Source organism: Magnolia sinica, chromosome 5 (genome assembly GCF_029962835.1).
Source record: "Magnolia sinica isolate HGM2019 chromosome 5, MsV1, whole genome shotgun sequence".
Classification (NCBI taxonomy): Eukaryota; Viridiplantae; Streptophyta; class Magnoliopsida; order Magnoliales; family Magnoliaceae; genus Magnolia; species Magnolia sinica.
Window position 1 is genome coordinate 56,632,736 of NC_080577.1, and position 26,635 is coordinate 56,659,370.

Consider the following 26,635-nt stretch of genomic DNA (forward strand, 5'->3'; position numbering starts at 1 on the left):
AAGACCGTGGATACATCAGTATGGTATGGTGCCATCTTCTCTACATCAATGTTTCAAATACTGCTAGAATGAGCTTCAATATAAAATAGAAGCCGACCCAAAACCATATACAAAAGCATAATCTTTCTTCGCAGACGCAGGCTATATAATGAATTTGCAATAGAAGAAAGTGGAGAAAGAGATAAAAGTAATATAATGTTGAAAGACGAAAAACCATCGGTGATAGAAAAGGGAGTTCTAAAGATGAGACTGAATGAAAAGACAGATAAAAAGAACTTTTATGTCGTGCCTAAACATCTAAGGCAACCCGGTCAATCTCCTCTGACACTGTTTTCGCCAGAGCAGCTAAAGACGCTGCATTCAAATTTCACGGTGCCAATACCACGGGCTGAAAGGAGTAAGCCATTCCTTGTAATGCCAAAAAGATTCTATGTGCAGCCAAATCTAAGTAATCCTGAACCAATTGAGTTCTATACTCCATCAAAAGAAAAAACATGGGAAGGGATAAATGAAGAAGTAATGACAAATGATAAGATCTCACCAGAAGATCTGAAAAGATACAACGTCACCAACATAAGAATTATGCGAAATATGAGGTTTGACTGCGACGAACCCACGGGATTAGGAAATGGCAAAGGTATTCAAATCCCGATTGGCGTAAACGAAGGTATACGGGAAAAATTTCGTGGACCGGGGGCATCCCCCTATGATGAAAGGAAGAGAAATAGATGATATAGTGAGATAAAGATTCTTTATAAAGCAAACAGAAGTTTTGATTGTGAAAGATTACAAGGGAAATTTGTCCCAATAAAAAAGGGGGCAAGACAAGTATAGCTTCACGACTGTAAGAAGCTCTTTATAAAAACATATGTACTCTCCGGTCGTTATTCTGAATAAAGAATATATTCACAGATATACTATTGCTTTAAAAGATCTATAAAGGCCTTTTCAGTCAACAATTGATGATCAAGCGATGATGGAAAGGATCTCCGATAATGACGACGACGATATAAACATTAATGGTCAACAGACAATTTGCAAAAATGCCAAAAGGTTATCGGCGTTATTTACGAAATGTCGTCAATTATGGAAATATCACCGGTGATCGCCGTTATCATTCATTGATCATTGCCATTATTATCAATTATCACTGATCAACGTCGTCATTAATCATTATTGATCACGGAAGTATCGTTATAAAGCATTAAATTGTCTATTACAAAGTAATATTACGGATTACTACTAATATTATCGTTTATGACTTCGGCAAAAAGACATTATTGTCATCGCTAAACTGTTATTATCATTGGCTATCGCCAAAGCGACATTATTGCCGTCAATCAGGCTGAACAATATCATCGCCGATGTTATTATCAATGGAACTGATATTATTACTTCGGCAAAAAAGACATCATCGTCAAACTATTGTTATTATTGGCCATCGCTAAAACAACATTATCGTCTCCTGTCACCATGTTGACATTATTGCTGCATCAATTATATTGCCGACTATCAATCATTGCTAACCGCATCAGACAGATATATTACCGATATTTTATTTACGGTAGCAGAGAACGCCCATGAGGTCAATCCTAAAATAATGGCTGTAAACACCACTAAAACAGGCCATTTCCAAATTTCTATGCAAAACAGGTCTATTATTGGGCCATTTTCATGCAAAATAGGTCTACAGGTGGGTCATTTTCATGCAAAACACTAAAACGGTGGCTATATGCAACAAATGCTTGTCAAACAAGCTTATTCTACAAACCAACATCCCCAAGAGGGGAAAAAATAAAAAAAAGAAGAGGGAAAATGATGAGGACATCAAAAGATCTACTCGGGTGTACTAGAGACAGAGGCAACCACCTACATCAGCGCAACTTTCTTTGTAGATGGAAGACGAGTTCCAAATGGGGCCCCATATTTCCCAAAACCAACGATATATTACATGATACATCTGTTGATAACGATATGGAAAACATTGCTCGTGGCATGTGGGACTTCTTGAACGAACTCGTTGATTTGCTGATGGGTGATGTTAAGTTTACTTGGTCTAATGGGCAAGATAGGGATGTTAGTAGGTCAAAGCTAAACTAGTTCTTGGTTTCTCCAGAGTGGGTAGAAAGGTTCCCTCTTGTGAGGTCGGATTTCTGAGGCCCATCTCTGACCATTGTCTGATTTTGTTGGAGGTGGAGGAGAACTAGGGCCCTTAGTTGTTTAGATTCGAGTTGTTGTGGCTTGAGGTGGGTGGATTTGTTGATGTAACAGCGAGGGGTGGTCATTGTTCTTGGTGGAAGGCCACTCCAGTTTTTTTTTTTTTAAATTCTTCCAAAAATTGAAGTTGCTCAAAGGCAAGCTCAACTGATGAAAAAAGGACATGCATAGGAGCTGGGAGCTAGCAATGGGAGCTATTCTCAGTGGGATTCAATTGCTCAATGTCAAGGAAGAGGGGATGGAGTTGTCAGCGGAAGAGAAGGTTAAGAGGGGTTCTCTTTCTCTTTATTACAAAAATCGTCTGAAGAAAGATATCAAAAGCAAGAAACACCAGTAGTAACGAAGGTAGCGATTGACCTGAGCTTTTGACGAACTCCTGGTCAGCCTATGTTAGAACTTAGATTGCTTGGCTTAGGATACTTTTCTCTTATCCTGCATTGGTGTGGCGAAGCATGGGATTGACTAGAACCGGACAATGAAGGTGTCCTCTTGTGCCACTCCTTCGAGCTGCCCAAGCTACACTTGCTGGAATTCAGTGGTCTAGAGCTACGTGGCTCAAGGATAGAGATAAGAATATGATGTTCTTTCACGGGATAACTAACACTAGTGATGCATGACAACTAACCACTTGCTTTAAAAGCTCGAACTGATAGAGCGCGGTGAATCAATCCCTTTATCTCATAGCCTAAGTCAGACCCCCGACTAAACTCCCTTTACCTTTATCACATGGGTCCCGCCCCACACTCTCCGCCCACCGCGAGTGTGCCCCCGCTTCACACGGGTCACCCTACTCGAGCTCGGTGTGAAAATGCCCTACATTAATCACCCCTGGTGAGGAGTCTTAAACATGAGACCTCTCGCTTTGGTACCACTTTTGACGCAGGACAACTAATCACTTGCTGTAAAAGCTCGAACTGATAGAGCGTGGCGAATCAATCCCTTTACCTCATAGCCCAGCTCAAGCCCTCGGCTGAACCCCGCTCATGGGCCCTACTTCACATGGGTCCCACCTCAAACGAGTCACCCGCCTCACACGGGCCGCCCACCCCGAGTGTGCCCCCGCTTCACATAGACCACCTCACTTGAGCCTGGTGTGAAAATGCCCTTGCATTGGCTGAGGTGAGGAACATCAAGATTCACAATGTGATGGTGGAGGCATGTTATGCCAAAATGGTTACATAACAGCCACTATGGCTGTTATGTAATGGTAATGGTGGTAACGTCAAGGGGCCTTAACGGCCTTAATGGCTGTTACAGAAAAAATGCGTCGTAATGGTCCTAAAACACACACACACACACACACACGCACAAACACATTTCAACAAAAAAAGAGGCCGTAATAGCTGTTATGGCTTGTGTCTAAATGATAATGGCAGTGGTCATTACAGCCACCATTATTGTTATGGAACACCTTGGGTGTAGGGGTAAGGTTGGAGGAGAAATCAAAAGTATGCGATGTGATAGTTCAATTCTATAAAGACTTCCTTTTAGGGAGATGTGGGATAGACTGAGATTTAATAATCTAGCTTTTCCGATGATCGTTGAAGTAGAGGCGAAAGCCCTCGAGAAGACGGTTTCCAAGGAGGTTAAGGTAGCAGTGGGACACTTTGGGGAGGGACAAGGCGTGAGGGCTGGATTGTTTTCCCTGGGTGTTTTTCTATGTTTTTTGAGAGCTGCTAAAAGCGGATGTGATAGGCTTCATTGTCAAATTCTTCAAAAGTGGCTTGCTTCCTTCCAAGTTGGGTGCCTCGTTCTAGTTCCAAAGAAAGAGTGAGCAGAATATTCGAGGGATTTCAGGCCCATTAAGCTTTATATGAGCTCCTTATAAAATCCTCGAAAAATCATGGCTACCAGGTTCCATTAATTTCTTGGGCATGTCATTTTCAAGGTCCAAGGTGCATTTATAGAAGGAAGCCAAATTTTGGATAGCGGGTTGATTGCCCATGAGTATATTGATTCTCATTATGAGGAAAGGCAAAAAAGGTATTGTTAGTAAGCTCGACATAGAGAAGGCATACAAGGAATGCAATCATGTTGAGTTAGACTTTCTAGATTACATGCTAGGTCGAATTGGCTGCAAAGTGAGGTGGAGGGAATGGATCTAGGTGTGTATCAGGTTGGCTAGTTTCTCGGTCCTAGTCAATGTGTCGCCCAAAGGGTTCTTAAATCCTCGAGAGGTTATAGGCAAGGAGATCTGTTGTTGCCTTTCTTCTTTGTAGTGGTAGCAGAAGCCCTAAGCAAGATGTTGGACGAGGGGTTAGCGACAGGCCTTACAAGTGGGCTTAAGGTGGATAAAAGAGAGTTTCAAGTCTCCCACCTCCAGTTTGGTGATGATAATCCTCATCTAAGGTGGACAACTTGAGGAAGATCAATCGGTGTTTCAAGGTTCTGTTAGGCTCAAGGGTGAATATTCTTGAAAGTGAAATGTTAGCCATTGGCCTCTCAAAGGAGGTAAGAGTAGCTTGCGGAGGTGTTTGGTTGCGGGGCAAGATGTTCCCTTTGTTGTATCTAGGGCTTCCTTTGTGGATTGGAAAGCCTGCAAAGCATTTGCCGGACAGATTGATTGATACAGTGGAAATGAAGTTGTCCTCATGAAAGTGCCGGCATCCCTCTTTGTGAGGCAGGTTGATGCTAATTAAAGTGGCGTTATCGAACCATTCATTGTACTTCTTATCCCTCTTTAGGCGTTTGAAGGATGTTTTGGGTAGATTGGAAGGCTTAGGCTTAGGACCTCTTCGTTGCTCGATTTGGGGTAATGGGGTGGTTCAGACCCATACCTGGCGAAGGAAGCTTTTGGAAGAGGAAGAGGACGAGTTTATTAGCTTGTCAAAGCAGCTTCTAGGCATCAGCCCCCTGCCTTGACTACAATATGGGCAATTCTCAGTCTGATCTTTTTATGGTTTGGTTTGAGGGTCTTCATCAAGCAAGGAAAAAGTGAACACTTGTTTCCTTTGGTACTGGGGGCTCATCCTAAGGTTGCAGCGCTGGCATGGTTGCTGGGAAGAAAGAAGGTGATAGTTGATAATCTTCGAAAGAGGAAGATGATTATCATCAATGTTTTGTCAATTGGCCACCTCTTCATTCGTCGACCCTTCGCTAAAGAGTTTTGGGAGAGATTCTTGGGTATCTTTGGCATGTCTTGGGTAATGCCGAAGTCGATTGAGGTTTTCCTTCTCTCTTGGCATGGGGGCTGGGTTGGAAAGAAAGGTAGCAGTCTTTAGGCTGGAAAACTCAGTTGTAATTGATTGAGCTTCAAACTGTTTAGTTTTGGGAGCTTGTTCCTTTTGCTTCTTGGCATGCTTCGTAATTCTTTTGGTCGTTCTAGCCTACTTTGATTAATAAAATTGTTACCTTAAAAAAAAAAAAAAACGAGGGTTTCAAATATGGTAAAATCTCCTTCACAAAATTGTCTAAAGCAGAAATCTACCTATCCCCTTGCCTTTGCCAATTTGAGTCTAGCCAATCTACACAAATGAACATCTGCCCAAGGCTACCTTAAAAAAAAGCATTAAGGTTCAATATCTGTCTGCATGTACCCTCTAATAAATGTCGATAGTAAGAAATCAGGTGATCCCCTGTCCAAGCAACTCGTGATTTTCTGAAAAACTGTTCATCAAGTTCAGTTGCTGTCTCAACTACTTAGACCTCATTCATCTTTCCAATGCTCTCTAGAATGAGGTCTATTAATGTGCTGCTCCAAAGAGTTTACCAGGGGTGTTGCCTCTTTTCCATTAACATGCTGCAGCTGTTTTATGACTGGCTACATGATCTGCAGTGACTTGAATCACTAGATGCTCTCCAGTCTCATCCACAACCTGATTGAGGAGAACATGTACGTGTTGGCATCTTTGACATATCCATATGCATTAAAAGGTTTGTCAATATGCTGCGAAATTGATTTTTTTTTTTTTCTTTGTGAACCCAGTCCACCCAGCACGCACGGTCGTTGCGCTCACCAGTTTGCCTTTGAGTTTTCATATGTCATGGATCTGTTAGTTCTTGGTCTTGCAGCAGCTATGGCATTAATTGTGATGGTTATTGGCATTGGATGCATCAATGCCTTTGTAGTGACTTCTTATTCACAGCTGATTAAATTGTCAGTTGTCTTGCACCCTGCATTCTAACTAAAAATGTGTCCATAGGATCCATCCCACCTCCAACAAGTGCAACTAGGTCCCTCGGCATCTACTATTGGGCCTTCAATCAAACTCACCCCTCGATGAGTGCCTGGTACTTATTGCGCCATGTGGCCCATAGCAGCCTAATACGAAATCCTACTTTGTCTATAGGAATGAGAATTTCTGTTCTCAAATTTCTTGTCTCTTCATTTAGTAGTATCGTCATTTTCATCGTTATCAATAATCTAATCAAGCTACAAAATCTGTTCCATCTTCCCTTCTTTCCGCCTTGCAAATTTAACCACTTGACAATCTGTCACACCCCGGAAATCGGCACCCGAGCATGGAGACTCTAATCCCAAGTTACCGGGTGTGAACCTAACAAAAATGCACATGGGCGAGTTCCCACTTGTTTGCGCAGTCCGGTTAATGCTCACAAATCAGAGTAGTTTTAAATCAGCGGCATCAAAAGTTTAGCAGAGATAACTAAGCCTAGAAATAGATGGATAATATTTAAATTGTACAATTCAAGAGTGGTGTTTGCCCAAATGAGAATTATACAAGGCACAATATGATGCTGGACAATTAACCACTTGCTTTAAAAGCTCGAACTGTGAGTATGGCGAATTAATCCCTTTTATCTCATAGCCCAGACCCTACATCTCATGGGTTACGACCTCGGCCGAACCCCCCTCGTGGGCTCGTGGGCCCCAAATCACATGGGCCGCCCACCCCGAGTGTGTCCCCACATCCCACTGGCTACCCCACTTGAGCCCGGTGTGAAATGCCTCTGCATTAATCACCCTCGATGAGGAGTCTCGAACACGAGACCTCCCCCATGGGCCCCAAATCATATGGGTCACCCACCCCGAGTGTGTCCCTGCATCCCATGGGTTACCCCACTTGAGCTTGATGAGGAGTCTCGACACGAGATCTCCTACTCTAATACCAATTTGATGCAGGACAATTAACCACTTGCTCTAAAGGCTCGAATTGTTAGAGTATGACGAATTAATCCCTTTATCTCATAGCCCAGGCCCTACATCTCATGGGTTAGGACCTCGGCCGAACCCCCCTCGTGGGCTCGTGGGCCCCAAATCACATGGGCTGCCCACCCCGAGTGTGTCCCCGCATCCCACGGGCTACCCCACTCGAGTTCGGTGTGAAATGCCCCTGTATTACAATATATATACCCAAAATGATTAAAGTGTAAATTTTTCAGTTTTGGCTCAAACCTCCAAAATCTAACGGCGGTGGTATTAGCTGATCTAAGCCTACGGGTCTAAGATTTTGATAGTACCTGCATTGATAATATCGCTTGGTTGGTGTTTTAAAACACCGTCCTAGGTGGGAGTGAGTAGTTAACTCAATGGTTCCATTAGTTCTAAGTTACACATGTTATTGACTCAATCAGTGCAGGTAATGATAAATAACACAAAACAAGCAATTCTTAAGTTGGCTATTTAATGCATGATGCAATGTTATGCGCAATGGTTGGCCCACAACATAAACCACCAATAATTTCTATGATGATATGCACAATGGTTGGCCTGAAGCACAACCACCAGTATTGTCATGATGTTATGCATGATTAGTCAAGTTGTTATAATTCCTGGTTCAAACAGCAGGTTGGCGAAGATGAGATACCAACGTTATATCATAAATCCTTATCCGGATCACGTGGCTCGTTGAAGCACGTAGTTGCTTCTCACCAGTGTCCCTTGATTCAAATTTAAGTATCACCCGTTATATCTCACAAATCAATCATTCCAAAGGTATGAGGATCAACCCGGGATGGGTCGTCACTTAGACACCGAGTATGATCACTTAGTTCAAAGGCGTGTGCTTATCATATACAACCAAATCACCACAAAGGAGAGGACTCGTCACCCAATTCCATTCACACCTGGGTTGTTTGAACGGTACTCTGGCACGGAACCATCGGCCTGGTATTTGATGGCGGCCGTTCGAACAATAATCTATCACCGTCATCAGTGCTCACTAGTCACTACAGGGAGGCTCATCACCCAATGTTTTACCAACATAGTGGGCTCATTACCTAATGTTTTACCTATGTGGTAGGCACATGACCCCATCATAAGCCGATAACATGGATTCAGTGTCTCATACCATTATGCCTGGCTCACGAGTCTGTGGGATCGTATTGCACTAATGGTTATGAATGAACTCATCCATTGGGAACGTGGTATCCTAGATTCAAATTGGTCGTGTCATACATTGTGAACATACATGATCAATAAGCTGTTAGGCTAATTTGATTGACCTGGGAGAACTTCAACACAACCGGCATTGGGTGCAAACATTTTGTGTAATCCAGCTACTGTCGGCCGTCCTTGTTCAACTCGGGTTAATCGAATAAGCCTAGGGTGGCTAGCCTAATACGGGCCACCCCTTGGTTCATGCGATTTACCGACTGACCCAACATCATAAGTAATCTTAAAAATTGCTAAGGACTAACAATTCATCAGACAATCATAACAAGATTTCATATGAAGCATAAATTCAATGACACTACTGTAACGCCCTAAAAATTGGGGGTTGAGCAGAAGTTCAACTCATGAGTTCCAACGCATCACCTATACGACATGGATAATGATGATTAAATGTTGTCCGTGTTAGTGCACTAAACATGAGTGGAATTATACCAAATCAGCATATCATACCCTATAGACAGTTAAATTACGCAAGCGGAAGACCATGATAGGTATGTATAAAACATATAAGTGGTGGTGTGTCTCCAGAGTATAATCATGTTCCAGGTTAAACAATTACATGTATCGTTTCAAAATACAAAATATCAAAATGTGTAGGTCCGTCTACATCATGAAATCCCTATAGCCCCGACGATCAGAATGCGGCCTACATGAACCCGCCAGAATACTGCATATACGAGAACTCCTCCTCGTCGTCATAAAAATCAGGCTCTGCTTCATAGGCTATGCCATCATCTGCAACTAAGATAGAGTTTGGTTGGTGTTTTAAAACACCGTCCCAGAGTGGGAGTGAGTGATCAACTCAGTGGAACTATAAAGCAAAGGTTAACATGTCATCAATTCAGTCAAGCAGTAATGATAAAGCAGTACAACAATCATCTCCTAGATTACTCTTGTTAATGCAAGAATGGTATGCGATAATGATGCATGCCCTTGCCTACACTCCCTCAGCGACTTCATCTCACGTTCGCGCATGACATCCTCCCGAAACGTGGGCTTCCTTGCCAAAGCACATGCAATGCGGTGCATGATCGTGTTAGCCAATACTTAATTAAGTTTATTTATACAGCAGGATTGGGAAGCTAATGTACCTCCCTTCATATCATTTACCAAACATTGATCCATCTAGGGTCGTCAATCCTAGTTAATCACATATGAAGAATAGTTCCAGGTAGCTACGGAGCGGCTCGTTACCTTAGCGCAGGCCTGATTTATACTCGAGGTCACTACGGAAAAGCTCGTCGCCTTAACGTAGTCTTAGAGTATACTCGAGGTCACTACGGGCTCGTCACCTGATCGTAGGTCGATAACTCGAATACAGTGTCTTGTACCACCGTATTCGGCTCACGAGTCTGGGTTGCTCATTGGACACTACGGGGAGGCTCGTCGCCCTAGCGTAGACCGACAGCTCGACCACGGTGTCCCATACCACCATGCCCGGCTCATGAGTCTTAGCGGATCGAGGTACCAAGGTTAAACGGGCCTTTCGCTGGTAAGTTTGGTACCTTAGATTCAAGCAGTAGCGTCCATACATGGTGAACATATATTGGGCCAATCGGGTTACTTGATAAGCTCGATTGGTACGAGCGTACGTTGACTTGATCAACATGGAGTGCATAAGCATTCCGCGTAGCCTAACCACTGTCGACAAACAACGTAAGACTCGGATTCATCAGGCGTATCCGTTGTGGCTAAGCAGTACGACCACCGATCGTAGACCATTACCGATTGCCTGGACTACATCGTAGCCCCAATCATACTCCAACCAATAGCATCCACATGTGATATTCCAAGACAGCATGTGACAACCAAATCTAAACATAAATCCCATTCGAACATTTCAACAAACACATGCCATACATGGCATCATACATAGGCATTCATCTATAAATCACATAGTAGTAAGATAGGTTGCATAAAGGAAACTGTAACTATATATAAGGGAATTGAGAATCCTATCTCAACACCTTCAGTAAGTACATTACATCAAGCATTTTCTCATTCAGGCATTTTATCAAACACTTAGACCACACATATTGTATACAGGTAATAAATTCGTTAAAAACACATACTATAGCTAGTCCTTTCACAAGGAGTAGCCGCGTATACAACGATCATGTATTAGCGATCAATAATCATAGCAAGCACAAATCATAATTCCATACTCATTCAAACATTTTTACAAACACTTAGACTACACACTTCAACATACATGGCGTATGTTGGTCATAACATGTATTAGGGCAAATCCTTTCACCAAGGAGTTGTCACATATACAACAATCATATATCCATGACAGATAATCATGGCAAGCATGAATCCAAATTCCATACCCAATCAAACATTTTTTACAAACAATTAGACTACACACTTCAACATACATGGCATATGTTGGTCATAACATGTATTAGGGCAAATCCTTTCACCAAGGAGTTGTCACATATACAACAATCATATATCCACGACGGATAATCATGGCAAGCACGAATCCAAATTCCATACCTATTCAAACATTTTTACAAACACTTAGACTACACACTTCAACAAACATGACGTATGTTGGTCATAATATGTATTAGGGCAAATCCTTTCACCAAGGAGTTGTCACATATACAACAATCATATATCCACGACAGATAATCATGGCAAGCATGAATCCAAATTCCGTACCCATTCAAACATTTTTACAAACACATAAATTACACTATATTCAACATAGTTCATATATATCTGTAAAGCGAGGGAAACATTGTATCTAGCATGAAAAATGGCAACCAAGTCAATTATAAATCATTAACCGACATTGACAGCCTTGAAAACCATAACCTAAATGTTTATAGTTCGCACCTTTCGCCGGTAAACTCGTAACGGATTTAGTTTGAACACTCTCGCCTTGTAAACTAGACTTTGAATACCTAATCAATAAAACGGGTTAGCTATTTCACTGATCTACGTATTTGGATTCCTAAAACAGGTTTGGGTTAGGGTTTCTTACCGAAGAATGGAATCAGAATCTCCGGTATAGCGACACGGAAGCGGTAGTTACGTACATGGAGTAGTGGGATAGACTCCCAGAAACTTCTCACACTTGCTCTCTCACTTCTCCACTTTCTCCTTCACTCTCTCTCTTTTCTCTCTTAGGGTTTAGAATTCTTATGGAATGAGAGGGGTGGGTAAAGGCCCTTATATAGGCCTAGAGAACTGAAAGGAATGGCCCCAGGGCCATGGTATACTTAGGTTATAGCCAAAGAGTGGCTGTTTCGGTCCAACGGAGCACATCTGGAGGCCCCTTTTCTGCATACGATTTGGGGAAAGTTCCCTGACATTGGATCTAGGTCAGGTTAAGTTTTCGGTCCAATTGGATTTACGGAACGACCGCAGAGGACTAGTTTCAGTTCAACGGTCACTGCCACTCGATCAGGGCCACAAGTACACTGACCTGCGTATGAAATTTTTCCTAATCTAAGGGTGTATTTGGGTCAAATTCTGACAGTCTGAAACCTTAGAATTGGCCCGTAAGCGAACGGCCTAGTTTACTTAAATTTGAGTACATTTTCTAAAGATATTCACGTTTTTCACACACTTCGCTCCGGGCTAAAGTTGTACGTTTTTTGATACTATTAGGGCTTGATTTCCGAGATGGTTGTCGAGCCCATTAAGGCGGTCATAACCGTATAGTTTTGCGGTAATCGGACTTTCGACGCGCGATCGAGGTTCGATATGGAGTTTCGTGATGCTTCCGAGAGTAAATGGGTTTTGAGATTGATCCTACGTTTTTAAGTAATGTAGTGTTAACGATTCTGCTAGTTTTGGGTCTTGCAGTTCGTATTTAAAGTGGTTCAAGCTAATTTCACTGATAATTTAGTTTAACACTTGATTAATTTTTGTCTAATTTCTAAAGGATTTGGTCCTGAGCGATTTCTGCCTGAGGTGGAACTCGGGTCTTTGTACGGTTTTTTTTTCCGAGATGTTACAACTACCACTTAGGCATTTTCATCAAACGTGAGCATCAATAGAAACAACACACTCACTTGAGCATGTCATCGGATATGTGAGCATCAATAAAACTACACATTCACCTAGGCATTTCATCAAACATGTGAGCATCAATAGAACAACACGTTTAATCATTTAGGCATTTTATCAAACATGTGAGCATCCATAAACTAGTAATAACACATATTATGATCAAATCGAAATAGGAACATGTTAGCATACACAAAGTTATCTGCAAACAATAAATCATTAATTGAGACCCTCAAGGGTCGATAAACGGACGTATGAATAATGGTCTACACCTTTGTAATGATTCGCCCGACTTAACACCTCTAAGGTTAGGGTTTTAGGGGAAAAACACCAATTCCTAATCAAATCCAAGAAAACTTAGGTATTATACTTTTTTGCATCTTCTTCTTTTTTTCTTTCAATAACATCTATCTCTTATATGATGTCTAACCTCTAACTGTTCTTTAAATTATATGATTACACCGAAAAACATATTCGAATGGTAGTTCCACCTTACCTTTTGCCTTTCTCCTCACTCTCTCTCATGCATACATCCAATATTAACTTTTGAACCCATGGCGGCCTTTTTTTTTTTTTTTTTTTTTTTTTTTTTTTTTCTGTTAATAAATTTCTATATTCTCCCATCTTTTCTCCTGGAAATCTGTCAATCAGAATAGGATTGAAATTAAATAATGGCACTACATTCATGGTCATTGCCATGTTATTGGCATATCCTAAAATATATTTATTTAATCACTAAAAAAAAAAAAAAACAGCTTGGACCATGTGATAGTTGAGAAACACTGAAGTGAGATCGTTTGAATATTTATGCAGGGGCCAAATGGGTTTATCTGATGCTGAACAGAAGAAAGCGCTTGAGCAAAGGCTTGAGAAAGATGGAGAAGAAATTTATTCCGAATGCATCAACACCAAAAAAAGGGAGGAAGAAGCAGAAGATGGCAGCAGCAACAGCAACAAGGATGGGACAAGCTGTTGTCAGGGGGCAAATGGGCTTTCTTGTTGCAGGGATGAAAAAAGGGTGGATGAAGATAGCAGCAGCAAGGGTATTGGGGGAAATGGGGGTAAGAGCTTGAGCAAGAAAGGCACATGCATGGTGGCATCATGGTTTAAAACATGGGAGCAGGCCGACACTTTTGCAGCCCTCGCTGTTGTTGGTGCAGTGGCATCAGTTGCTGTGGCCTATTCCATTTACAGAAGGTCAGGCTGACATTCCTATTGTGCCGTTTGTGGTTTTGCACACAGGCTTTTCTATTTGTTGTGTACTGCATTTTCCAATCCTAATATAGATTTTCATGAGACAATTAGTTGGATGGATCCTTGCATACCTACCTATCTACAGATATAGCTTTCTTCATGATTCTCCACTGGAAATCATGACATTTTCTTTTCTTGGTTTATTAATGATAACAACCGGTTTACCGGAAAGGGGGGGAATTTGTTTGACCCATATGTAGCTTTGGATTGGATTACCGACATTTGGGAAAAGAAGGAAATGTATGGTTATAGATTTATTTTTTATTTTGATTATGCAATCAGTTTGCTGAATAATCTTCCGATCCAAGGGGGTTTGAGTTGATATAATAGTGTGAATTTTTCAATATGGCCGACATGGTGATAATTGGTTTGGATATTGCACGCTGTTGCCACATGCATGACAAGCTGAGCCACTACTGAATAAGTTGAGCTAAAGAAAATTCATGGGACGATGAAATTTGTGTTGGGGCGAAGGTATGCTCCCCTTCCATGTGGTTTGAAAATGGAAAAGGTCTACTACATTGATGGTGCGACGGGAGGCAGTCAAATCTGTTGGCTGTTATGATGGTGACCTCAACAATTCAACGAACGCGGATTGCGTACTAACTCAGTAGGCTTAGCGTACTGAGTAAACTCTGTGTCCCGCAAGAATTCATGCATTTTATCCACCCCGTCCATACACTTTAGCAGATAAGTTTAGATATTTATCCAAAAAATTGCAGCATATCCAAGCTCAAATGGACCACGCCAATGGAAACAGTGTGAATTAAACATCTACCATTGAAATTTTCGTGGGGACCACAGAAGTTTTAGATCAATCTGATATTTGTTTGTTCACTTCATCCATGTATTTGTAATATTATGAATAGGTTGGATGACAAATAAACATCACTGTGGGCCATAGAAAGGTTTCAACAGTGGAAATCATTATTCCCACGGTTTCCTGTGGTATGGTCCACTTGATCTTTAGATATACCTCAATTTCGGGCTCAACCACTAAAATTGTCTGAAAAAATGGATGGACGGAGTGGATAAGACAAATACATTCACGGTGGGCCCAGCTGAGTTTACTCAGTACGATAAGAGCGTACTGAGTAACTCAGTACGCAATCCGATTTCCAATTCAACACCCAAAGCGACCTAGAAAGAAACTTACACCCGATGTGAACATGGCCATCCACTTTCCGAATGGTCTAACAATATTCATGTTTCATATGTGATACCATTAATCAAATCCTGAAATAACTTGTAGTAACCATCACTCGTGAATAGGATTAGAACCGACTCCCAATACTCCAATACGTCTTCCCGTAAGTTGGTATAGGGGAGATTCCATTTTTTGATTTTTGATCTTCATACTCCGTGCACCTGTACCTAGAGCTGGGCATCTAGGACCCGATCCGGTGGATCTGACCTGATCCGAACCGACGGCCTGGATCGGTCAGGTTCAAGCAGGATCAGGCAGATCTGACCGTTAATCAGATTATGTTCGGGCCATTGTCAATTCGGACCGGACCGATCCGAAATTTGATCTGGTTGGATCCAATCTGATTTGGACCAGATTGGATGTATTAAACAAATGGGTTTGGATGAAGGTCATCCCCACCTCTGTTGCATTGAAATACCATGGCTTCCAGGATTCCGTCATTTCTGCACCGAGAAGCTAAACCCCCCCCCCCCCTCTCTCTTTCTCTAAAACCCTAGTTTTCTCTCGTTGATAATACACAACTTTCTGCATCACTAGCTTCACCATTTCTGAACCAGAAGCTAAAAGTGAAGAGGCATGATAAGGTGGCAGAGTATGACCATTCATACGCGTGCATGTTTCCACTGTCGACGTGGCATGCATGGCTCCAATCCAAACAGTCCAAATTTTGGGACACTGTAGAGCTGGCATCTTACAGAATCTCATTGATTGGTGGATCTTATGTTCCTGACCTTTTATTTCTGTATTTTCGTTTTAATAACTTTTCATCAAAACCGACTACTTGCTTACCACAAATAGCAAGTTGATAATGATTGGCCAATGTCTTTTATACATCCATGAGACATCTACTTTCAGTCCCACTATTTGAACGGTTTGTGTTTTTGGAAGTGTTCGCTTCGGATACAGTCGCTGAGTGCCTGTTTGCAGATGGTCACGTTCTTCCAGAGTATCAATGTTTTATCTGCAAAGGTATCTTCAAAGTGGATGCGGCTTCGGTGGATCCCCAGCTTATCCCTGACTGTGAGGCCCACTTTCATGTATTTTTCTTATATCCACACCGTCAATCCGTTTCAACATGTCATTTTTAGGGCAAAAACGAAAATGCAGAATGTATAAATCTCAGGTGGTATCATAACACAGGAAAAAGTAGTGAATGATCATTAAAACTTTTTAGGGGCCACGAAAGTTTTGGATCAAGTTGACATTTGTGTAGTCCCTTCATCTAGGTCTCTTTGTCCTTGTCAACTGGTTGGATGGCAAATAAACATTCCGGTGGCTCCCAAGAAGTTTTTAACGTTGTGTTCAATCACCACTTTTTCCTATGGTGTGGTCCACCTGAGATTTTGATCTATTGAAGTTTTGGTTTCGTACCATATAATGTGATGGGGAAACGGATGGAGTGTGGATATGAGAAAAATACATCATGGTTGGCCCCACAGTCAGAGATCTACTTAACTTTTTGTATACGAGGATCCACTGAAGCCACTTCCCGTGGGTAGTCGACTGGCGGTCCACATTGGATGTACCGATGACATGAAATAGACTTGAATCTGAACCGTTCATCATCCTACGATCTAATCTGTCCAACTAAGGAATGGCAGAACTCTCTCTAGCTCTATCATGTCCAAAATCTTTCCCTGTGCAAAGGGCGTACATATTGAACGACTCCGATCATCATCCATACATTTCCCAGCGAGCGGACAACAAGTTCACTCAGTAGCCCGTGGACTACAAGACCAAGGCTAAGGTGACGATTTGTGACGGACGGCGTCAGGGATTCCAACTTGCAAGAGAGAGAAGACCGACAAAGACTGACGGAGATGGCTATTGGCGGCAGGAACTGGCGGAGAAAAGGCTGGTCGCCCCAGCATTGCCTCAGCTATCATTCTGTCACAGGGAGTACTAAGATGGCGACACGTGTCCTTACATTTATGAGTTTATTATAGGTGCGTCGGCTAGCTAAAACCCTGAAAGGAAGAACATAGGGAGGCGAGGAACTGCAGAGCCTAAAACCTCTTTCTCTCCGTCTGAGAATCCATGATGGGAAGCGCGGAAGGTGAGCCCTCAAGATCTGACGGTCTACATGAAGTTTGGAACCCTCACAAAGCAGAAAAACGATGCTTCAACGGCCCGCCTATCTACTACTGGAGCAGATGGAACTATTCACACCTCTGATCCTATGGTATATAATGGTCTCGGATTGCGATCTATGGATCAGATTATCTCAAGGAGAAGCTAAAATGGACAGACTATAGTGCTCACTGTATCTCTCTATATACTCTAGGTTTATTATCATGAATGCGAGAGAGAGCGCATCCCTTTTTATAGGATAGGAGGGAGAGATCGGATGAGATAGGATGAAACCATATTATCCGGTCAAATCCCTATCTCTTATCATATTTCAAATTCAAAGTTGAATTTGAAATCTCAACCGAATGGAAAAGGCCGGAGAAAGCCTAAATATGTGAGACCCACCCACTAGTGACTGCTCACCAGTGGGCCCCACTGGCCTACGTCCAACATCTCTCACTCAATCACACTGTGGGGTAGGCACAAAAAATTTGTCCATTTAACTTGCCTAATAACAATCAAAAATCATACATCGCGATCAAAAGAATCAGAGGCGTGGGACCAGCTGGATCACCATAATCTTCTCACAGGTGCTTAAGTACTAAGTGACCACCTGACTAGTACTCAATAACCCAAGCTTTGCAATGCCTGTCCTAGTCCGCATGACCACACTGGATGGAGTTAACTCCCGACCTGGAGTACTCGGCCAACATACGCACTTATCCAACTTATCGAGTTATTCTGAAAACTTGATTTTTCACAAACTTCGACTAAAACCAATTCAAAGCAATACTTATATATATATATATGTTTTTCAAGAAAAATACTGTTTGTAAAAGTCTAATAAAAACAACTCGATACTGCCGGTGGATAAGTCTTCAAGTGCGTATTTATAGTTCTAGAAACTTGTGTAACTATCACGGGATCTTCCCCACGCAGATGTGTAATTTGGAATTAATCAAGCTGCTTTCCTAACGTAACTGAGTCTGGCCAATCAAGGACCTTTCGTCATAGTACACTAAAGTAGCAACACTCAATCTCATCCTCATATACACAAGAAGAGGGTAGCTAAGGACACAAAGAGTCACCTACGGGACTGGCTACTCGCACGTTGCAATGATTAGATCTAATCAAAGCAATTTGTAGGTAATAGGTCCCAGCACGTGGCTACAATCCACGTCGTAAAGTAGACAATACTAGGTGAATGTCGGGCTACAATACGCAGGTCATTCTACATAAGGTACGACTCATCTCATAACCTCATAACCTGGCTTTAATTTCAGGCCATAACATTGATCGCATGTAACGGAATGGTGCGATTATGTTATTCGACTTTATCAATCTCATCTTCAATCTTTATAAGATTGTAGGCGGATACGACTCACTCATATCCTCATCCTTTATTATTCACAATAAAGAGAAGTTCATACCTCAATGTATAAACATAGCCTCAAATGTACCTCTCTTGTATATTCAAGGTTGGTCAACCCGTGCGAGTGGGTGGCCGCCCTACCGACAAAAAAAATAGAAAAATAGAAATCCTACATGATTTCAAGGTAAATGCTGATGATCTTCATACCTAGTTATATTAGTGTTCAATACTGAATAAAAAGGAATATTCATTAATGAAAGATCAAAGGTACTACAAAACAAGTACATCAGTCAAGCTTTCCTCAATCTCATCTGCCTGACGTGAACCTGAAATAGATCTCTAGTTATATGTTTCGTCATGGGATCAGCCATCATCTTCTTAGTAGGAATGTAGCTGAGAGCGACCTTCTTATCTCTCACTTGATCACGGACGTAATGATACTTGATCTCAATGTGCTTAGATTTCTGGTGGTGTTTAGGGTCCTTTGCCAAGTCAATGACAGAAGTATTGTCTATCTTCAGCGATATAGGCTGACTAACACTTGGTACAACACCCAGACTCAATAGAAATCTGCGAACCCATACACACTCCTGAACTGCAGCACAACATGCAATGTACTCGGCCTCCATAGATGAAAGAGCTGTGGATGTCTGTTTCTTACTCGACCATGAGATAGCTCCTCCTCCGAGTAAGAATACATACCCTGAAGTAGACTTTCCCTCGTCGGCGTCATTACCCCAAACAGCATCAGAATATCCTTTGAGCTCGAGGCTTGTTCCTTCATAACACAACATTAGGTCTTTTGTTTCTTTGAGATAGCGGAATATACGTTTGACGGCTTGCCAATGAGACTGTCCCGGGTTACTCTGATAACGACTGACTATGCCAACTGCATAGCTAATATCCGGTCTGGTGCAAAGCATAGCATACATTAAGCTCCCTACTGCGCTTGCATAAGGTACTAAGGACATAGCCAATTTCTCGGCTTCAGTCTGGGGACACGATTTCCTGTCTAGCTTGGTAGCTTTATCCATAGGGGTTTCAACGGCTTTTGAATTTTCCATCCTGAACCGCTCTAAGATCTTTTGTATATAGGTTGCTTGAGACAAGCCTATTAATTTCTTAGGGCGATCCCTGATGATTTTTACCCCAAGAATAAAGTTGGCTTCACCAAGGTCTTTCATCTCAAAGTTCGAGAATAGCTAATCTTTAGTCAATATCAACAATTGCATGTCATTACCAGCTAATAGGATATCGTCTACATATAGAGATAGTATCAGAAAAGATCTTCCAGACCGTTTCATGTATACACAATGATCTTCTTCACTCATGGTGAATCCAAAAGTGGTGATGGCCAAGTGGAATCTCATGTACCACTGTCTTGAAGATTACTTCAGCCCATAGATTGATTTTAATAACTTGCAGACTTTCTTTGGATGCTTTTTGTCCATATAACCCATGGGCTGTTGCATGTATATCTCTTCATCCAAGTCAACATTTAAGAATGCGGTCTTTACATCCATATGATATAACTCTAAGTTTAAACTTGCGACAATGGATAAGATCATGCGGATTGAGGAGAACTTTGCAACAGGTGAAAAGGTCTCCTCGTAATCAATGCCTTCTTGTTGTGTAAAACCTTTAACAACTAATCGTGCTTTATACTTTTCTACTGTACCATCTGCCTTTCTTTTGATATTAAGTACTCATTTATTACCTATCGCTTTGCGATTGGAAGGCAGATCAACAAGTTCCCAGACTTTATTCTTCTCCATGGAAGCGATCTCTTCATCCATAGCATTTACCCAATCGGCTGAGTTAGAAGATAATAATGTATCCTGATATGAATCAGGTTCATCATCATCAACTGCAACGCAAGAGAATGTTTACCCCTCAATATCGAAGTATCTTCGGGGAATCAATCCTCTTTCGCTTCGACGTAACTCAGGAGCCTGCTGAGATGTCCCCCACTGTCCTGGTGAACTATAGGAGCATCTTCATCTTGAGGAGCAGAACTCTCACTCTCCTGAGATACATCGGGTATTTCAAAAAGTTTTATTGGAACCTTTTGCTTCATTTGGCTTGGGTATCTATCTTCAACGAAGGTCACGTCTCGGGATTCTATCTCAATCTATCGTCCATGGTCCTCATAAACTAGAACGTATCCTTTTGAATGCATATGGTATCTAATGAATACGCATTCAATGGTTTTACTATCAAGTTTACCTCTATGTTGAGTAGGTAGCAAAACATATCCCAAAGATCCCCAAGGGCGTAGGTTGGCTAAGAAGGAGGCTTCCCAGACTACATCTCATATGGAGTCTTAGGAATGGATTTGGATGAGACTCTATTAAGGACGTAGACGGCTGTTAACAGTGCGTCTCCCCAGAATATGGTAGAGAGATTGGCTTGTGCCATCATCAATCTAATCATGTCCAATAGTGTCCTATTCCTTCTCTCTGCAACACCATTTTGTTGTGGAGTGTAAGCCATTGTGTACTGCCGAACAATTCCAATGTTTTCACAATATGATTTAAACGTTTCAGATGTATACTCGCCACCTCTATCAGATCGAAGGATTTTAATCTTTTTCTCAAGCTGATTTTCCACTTCAGCTTTATATTTAAGAAAACAATCAAAAGCCTCAGATTTGATTGAGATGAGATACACATATCCATAGCGCGAGTAATTGTCAATGAAAGTGACAAAGTATTGACATCCGTTTCTGACATGTACATTAAAGGGTCCACAGATATCTGAATGGATTATCTCTAGTGTGCCCTTAGACCTAGCCGCTTTGGGAAATGGTTTCTTCGATGTCTTCCCGGACACACAATGTTCACAAAATGGCAAATTCACTTTGGATAAGGAGTCTAACAGACCAAAACATATTAGTCTTGTCATATGATCCTTTCCGATGTGACCTAACCTCGCGTGCCATTTTTGAGATTCAGATACTATATTTTTATTCGACATAGCAGATAAAGCAAGAGGGGCATTATCACAATCTACGTCTAGAATAAATAAATCTGAAATTAAATTTCTCCATGCAAAGATGAGGTTATTCTGTCTCAAAGAAACTCTAGTACTGGAAAATCGGTTATCAAAACCATCAAATAATAACCTAGAAACAGAAATTAAATTCCGACACATCCCCGGTGCAAAAAGAGTATCACAAAGGATTATTGTTTGCCCTATGCACGTACGGAGATGGAAAATGCCAATTCTTAGTACGTTTTCAACAGCGTTATTGCCCATGTACAGCTAGCTTGTAACTTCCTTTGGCTACAGGTTGGAATTCTTTGAGTCCTTAACGACTCTGTGTCCAGTGCTTTGTTGCGCCTGAATCCAAAATCCACTCGTTAGATATAGTATCAACGGAAAGGATTTCAGAACAAACGCCTACATACAAAGTATCTTGTGACTGAGAAATTACCGTCTTTTTGTGGGCACACTGCAGAGCATAATGGCCGGAATTTTCACAGACAAAGTAGATTATTTTTATCTTTTTCTGCTTCTTCTTTCCATTCCTCTTCTTGAGATTTGGAAGAGGTGTTGTGGTCTTCTGTTCTTGATTATTCTTCTTCGCCTTCTTGCGAGCTTTGAACCGTTTATTGTTAGCTTTTCGCTTATGGGTCTCTGCTACAAAGGCCTTGGCCGAACCTGGCTGAATTGCATTCATTTCAACCTCACGTACTAAGTGGCCACAAAAGTCTCTGAACGTAGTGATAGAATCAGTATGGTTCAGAATTCTTTTGATTTGGGCCCAAGATTCAGGCAAGGAACGGTGCATGGGTATAATTTTCTAATTTTCAGTCAATTTGCACCCAACATTCCTAAGGGCACCTATCATTTGCTCCATCTTACGAATATGATCTTTGATGGGGCAGCCGACAGGCATCCTGTACTCTTGGAATTCTAATTTCATTGCCCTAACTCTCTCATCTGACTTCTGCGCGTAGGTATCTATTAGTGCTTCTCAGATTCCCTTAGCGGTTTCATGCACTTCATACGTAGGTATGAGTTCTTTGTGCATAGTGCTAAGAAGGACATTACGGGCTGAACGATTTTATTTTCGCCACTTATTATAGCGAGTCATCGCAACCCTATGTTCTTGTAAATTCTCGTTTTCAGCTAGGATGGGTTCCTCTTGAACTACATCGAGTGTGTGAGATATGTTGTCCTCATCCAGAAGGCATCGCACCGCGCGGGACCAGTCTTCGTAGTTGTTGCCGTCGAAATGTTGTCCTTTCAGTTGTTCAGCGATTAACGCTTTAGTGACCATCTCTACATTGCATGAGTATCACTACTTAGCTATGATCTAAGGTATTGACACTAATCATCGGCATTTCTATGTGTTATATAAAATTTCAAAGTATAAAAGCAGTTTACACATCTTAATGAGATCTGAAAGTCCACATACCCGAATGGGTGGTGTAAAACAATCAAGTTCTCTAATTAAGATGAGATTTAATGCTTTTATAAGAATAAATTTATATAACGTGCAACCTTCCATTAATGGTTGCATGCATCATTTGGTGGAGGAGAATAAACTCCCACTTAGGTTATGCACAACCTTTATTTGTGTATAGGGAGTATCTAAGTACTAAGTTTTTCTATATTTTTCAATGAAAAATAAGGGGGCTTAGATCTAAACACATCAAGCCGAATATTTTCATGCATATTAACATCATCATCAGAAAGGAAAAAATTAAGTGCTTAGATATAAAAAGAGTACAATCTTCACCTGTGATCATGACTATTAGTGATGGATCCGATCATTACCAATAATGATCATTGTTGATGATGGATCCTTTCATCAACATTGATCATCATGGTTGATGATCGTTTCGTTCACTAATGAGCAATAGATCAACAATGAAGAAGATATTATAAAGGAAACTATATTTTTGATATGAGTCCATCATCCTTCAACAGATCTACACATGTGAAATTAGCAAAACTAAAAATATAGTTGCTGCACATGTACATCAGCCAATCACGTGTACATCAACCAACATGTGCAACCAACACGTGCACTGCAGCTTTACAGATGTACATTATACTATCAGCCAACATGTGAGATGTACATGAGCCAATCTGCTTCACACAGCATCTAGGCATTTGAATTTGAGAGGCACTGGTAACATATGTGATATACACGTGTATATCATACGACATGTTAACACATGTGTACACTTGCACATTGACCAAGTTTTTTTTTGGTCTGATACCACTGATGGGAAGCGCGGAAGGTGAGCCCTCAAGATCTGACGGTCTACACGAAGTTTGGAACCCTCACAAAGCAGAAGAACGGTGCTTCAACGGCCCGCCTATCTACTACTGGAGCAGATGGAACGATTCACACCTCTGATCCTATGGTATATAGTGGCCCCGGATTGCGATCTATGGATCAGATCGTCTCAAGGAGAAGCTAAAATGGACAGACTATAGTGCTCACTGTATCTCTCTGTATACTCTTGGTTTATCGTATATCATGAATGCGAGAGAGAGCGCATCCCTTTTTATAGGAAAGGAGGGAGAGATCGGATGAGATAGGGTGAAACCATATTATCCGGTAAAATCCCTATCTCTTATCATATTTCAAATTCAAAGTTGAATTTGAAATCTCAACCGAATGGAAAAGGCCGGAGAAAGCCTAAATATGTGGGACCCACCCACTAGTGATTGCTCACCAGTGGGCCCCACTGGCCTACGTCCAACAATCCATGGCTTCCATCATCCGTTCCCGCCTCCGGTCTTTATACCTCTTCGAACGCCACTTATTTGCATCATCCATCCCAACGGCTGAAAACCCCAGCTCGATTCTCGCCACACCCATCCTAACTCCCGATAATCCCAGCTCGAAGAATGAAAATCCCAGTTCGATCCTTGCCAGTCGCCACACCCATCCCAACCCCCGACAATCCCAACTCGAAGAAAGAAAATCCCAGTTCGATCCTCACCAGGAAATAGAAGTCCCGTGCCACCGTAGCACTCCTCAAATCCGAATCTGATCCTAACCGCATCATCGACATTGCTCGGCAGCCTCCCTCAACCCTAATTCGCAACCTTCTTAAAATTTTCATTTAAAAAAAAAGACTGATCTGAACCTTGCCCAATCTGATTCGACTCGGTTTTCCTGACCGAGTCGGACTCAAATCAGTTCAGGCCAGCAGGGGTTCGGATCAGTCCGAGTCAGATGACTGGGCTTGGTCCCGAATCGGTCCGAGTTCGGGTTGGGCCATGTAGAATCCGGACCGAGTCGAGTTGGACCCAATCCGATTCGACTCAGTCCGATGCCTAGCTCTACCTATACCTACCAGGGTAACGGGCATCCCAGCCTTATGTGATGGAAGACTCTGTCTGTAAGGCTTTTGATTCGTGGGATAAGATGGGAAAGGAAACCACGTTTATGGGAAAAGAGTATTTCCGAGGAAAAGAAACTGAGGGAATGGAAACATTATTTCTTAATATGATAGGATTTTTTTTAAAAAAATTTTAATTAATTATTAAATCAGACATGTCCTTAGACCATTACTTAACAGTTTTGGATGGTCTAAGAAGATCCAAAACCGTTAAGTAATGGTCTAAGAAGATCCTTTGATTAAAACCCTTTCCCTTGCATTGTGGATTCAGATTCTTTACATCATTATGTCTTGATTTCCTTTTAATTCCAGAAGAACATGTTACTTAATCCTCTGCAGTCTCCATGAAAACATCGTTCATCTTTGGAAAACTTCCTTTTCGGCATGGTTGTGCAAGATGGCCTTGCCATGTGTATCTTGGATTACAAGATTTCCGGTATCGACAATGATTTATGTAGCTGGATGTATGCTTCTCGATCACATGTGCCACTCGTGCGATGGTCATGTATCCTTCTCAAAGTCTCTCTTTTCTCGACTATGAACGTGCATATGGCTTCGAGCCATTCTGATTTTGGCAGGCTACGTGCTATCAAAGGAAGTGGATTGGGAAATATTCTTGGGGCACGAGTGAGATTGCACCCATTGTTTGTACATAGTGTCGACATGTGGTGTAAGACCTGTATCCTAGACTACGATGTTCAATCGTCGAGATTGAAAGATTCAATGCAATATATTTTAGGAAACGTTAGAATCGATAAATAAAGACTCGTTCAAATGAATATTTGAACTTCAATAATCCTTAGTATCCCGGTATGGTGTCATTTTTAACAACAGGCTTTCACGTAGTATAAGTTCTTCTGGAACAGTTGGAACTAGATGGTTATGTCCTCAGTTGAGGTCTAGAACTAAGAATTGTCCCTTTTTTATATCATTTTTTGATGATTCATCTCTCATTTATCTAATATCATGGATCGGAAATGAAAAAAGATTCATTTTTCACTGAACAAAAGAAAATAAATAGGATTTTTTATGTATCACAATTGGATAACTACATCCAAGGGATTTCTATAAATATTTAGATAGTTTGGTATCAAAACTGTATTAATGGTTGGGATCTCCGACGACCCGCGATGTGTAGATAATATTTGCGCGCGACCCTTAGTTGTATCCTGTCGATTTGAGTCGGCTCGGCCCGAGACCTCTACCCTTGAAACCGCGTCGTCACCGTGACTTGCGCACTGATGCGATACCCAGGTCAGGAGATGTGGGCCCACATATATTTCGAAGAAACGCCGCACGTTGCAAATCCCAAGAAAAGAATCTCTACAATCTATCAAATAAATCCCATCAATCAATCAAGTACAACACCCGTGCCTCTCTTACCAACAAAGCAGGACACCCCTCTCTCTCCCATCCCCAAAGTCAACCTTCCTTACAACAACCCATCCCTCTCTCCTTACATCTCCTCTCTCTCTCATTTTCTCCACCATTATTCCAAGCAACCTAAGGAGAGGTGACCGTCCAAGCTCCAAGAGAGACAGCTAAGAGTGTGGCCCCCCCCACCCCCCCCCCATCTTTCATCCTAGCCCTTCAATCTTCATCATCATCCATCAAAATCGAAGCCTAGGAGCCTAGAAGAAGCGAAATCGGTGGGTGTTCATAGCGTTAGATCTTGATTTTGATGTAAGGCCTACTTGTGATGGGAACTGTTTTGATGTATGTGTTATAGATCCTAGAGGGACCCATAGTGATGGGGTCCCTTCACTACG

At 41.7% G+C, this 26,635-nt stretch overlaps 1 protein-coding gene across 1 annotated transcript in view; it reads left to right on the forward strand.

Moving 5' to 3' along the window:
* The window catches only part of LOC131246058 (uncharacterized), a 56,594-nt gene extending 42,481 nt beyond the window's left edge, over nucleotides 1-14,113 (forward strand). Inside the window, exon 5 of the mRNA XM_058245919.1 lies at nucleotides 13,409-14,113. Within this exon, the coding sequence (XP_058101902.1) occupies nucleotides 13,409-13,802 (394 nt within the window). The 3' untranslated portion in view covers nucleotides 13,803-14,113. The remainder of the gene's footprint in view (nucleotides 1-13,408) is intronic.
* The last annotated feature ends 12,522 nt before the right edge of the window (nucleotides 14,114-26,635 follow it).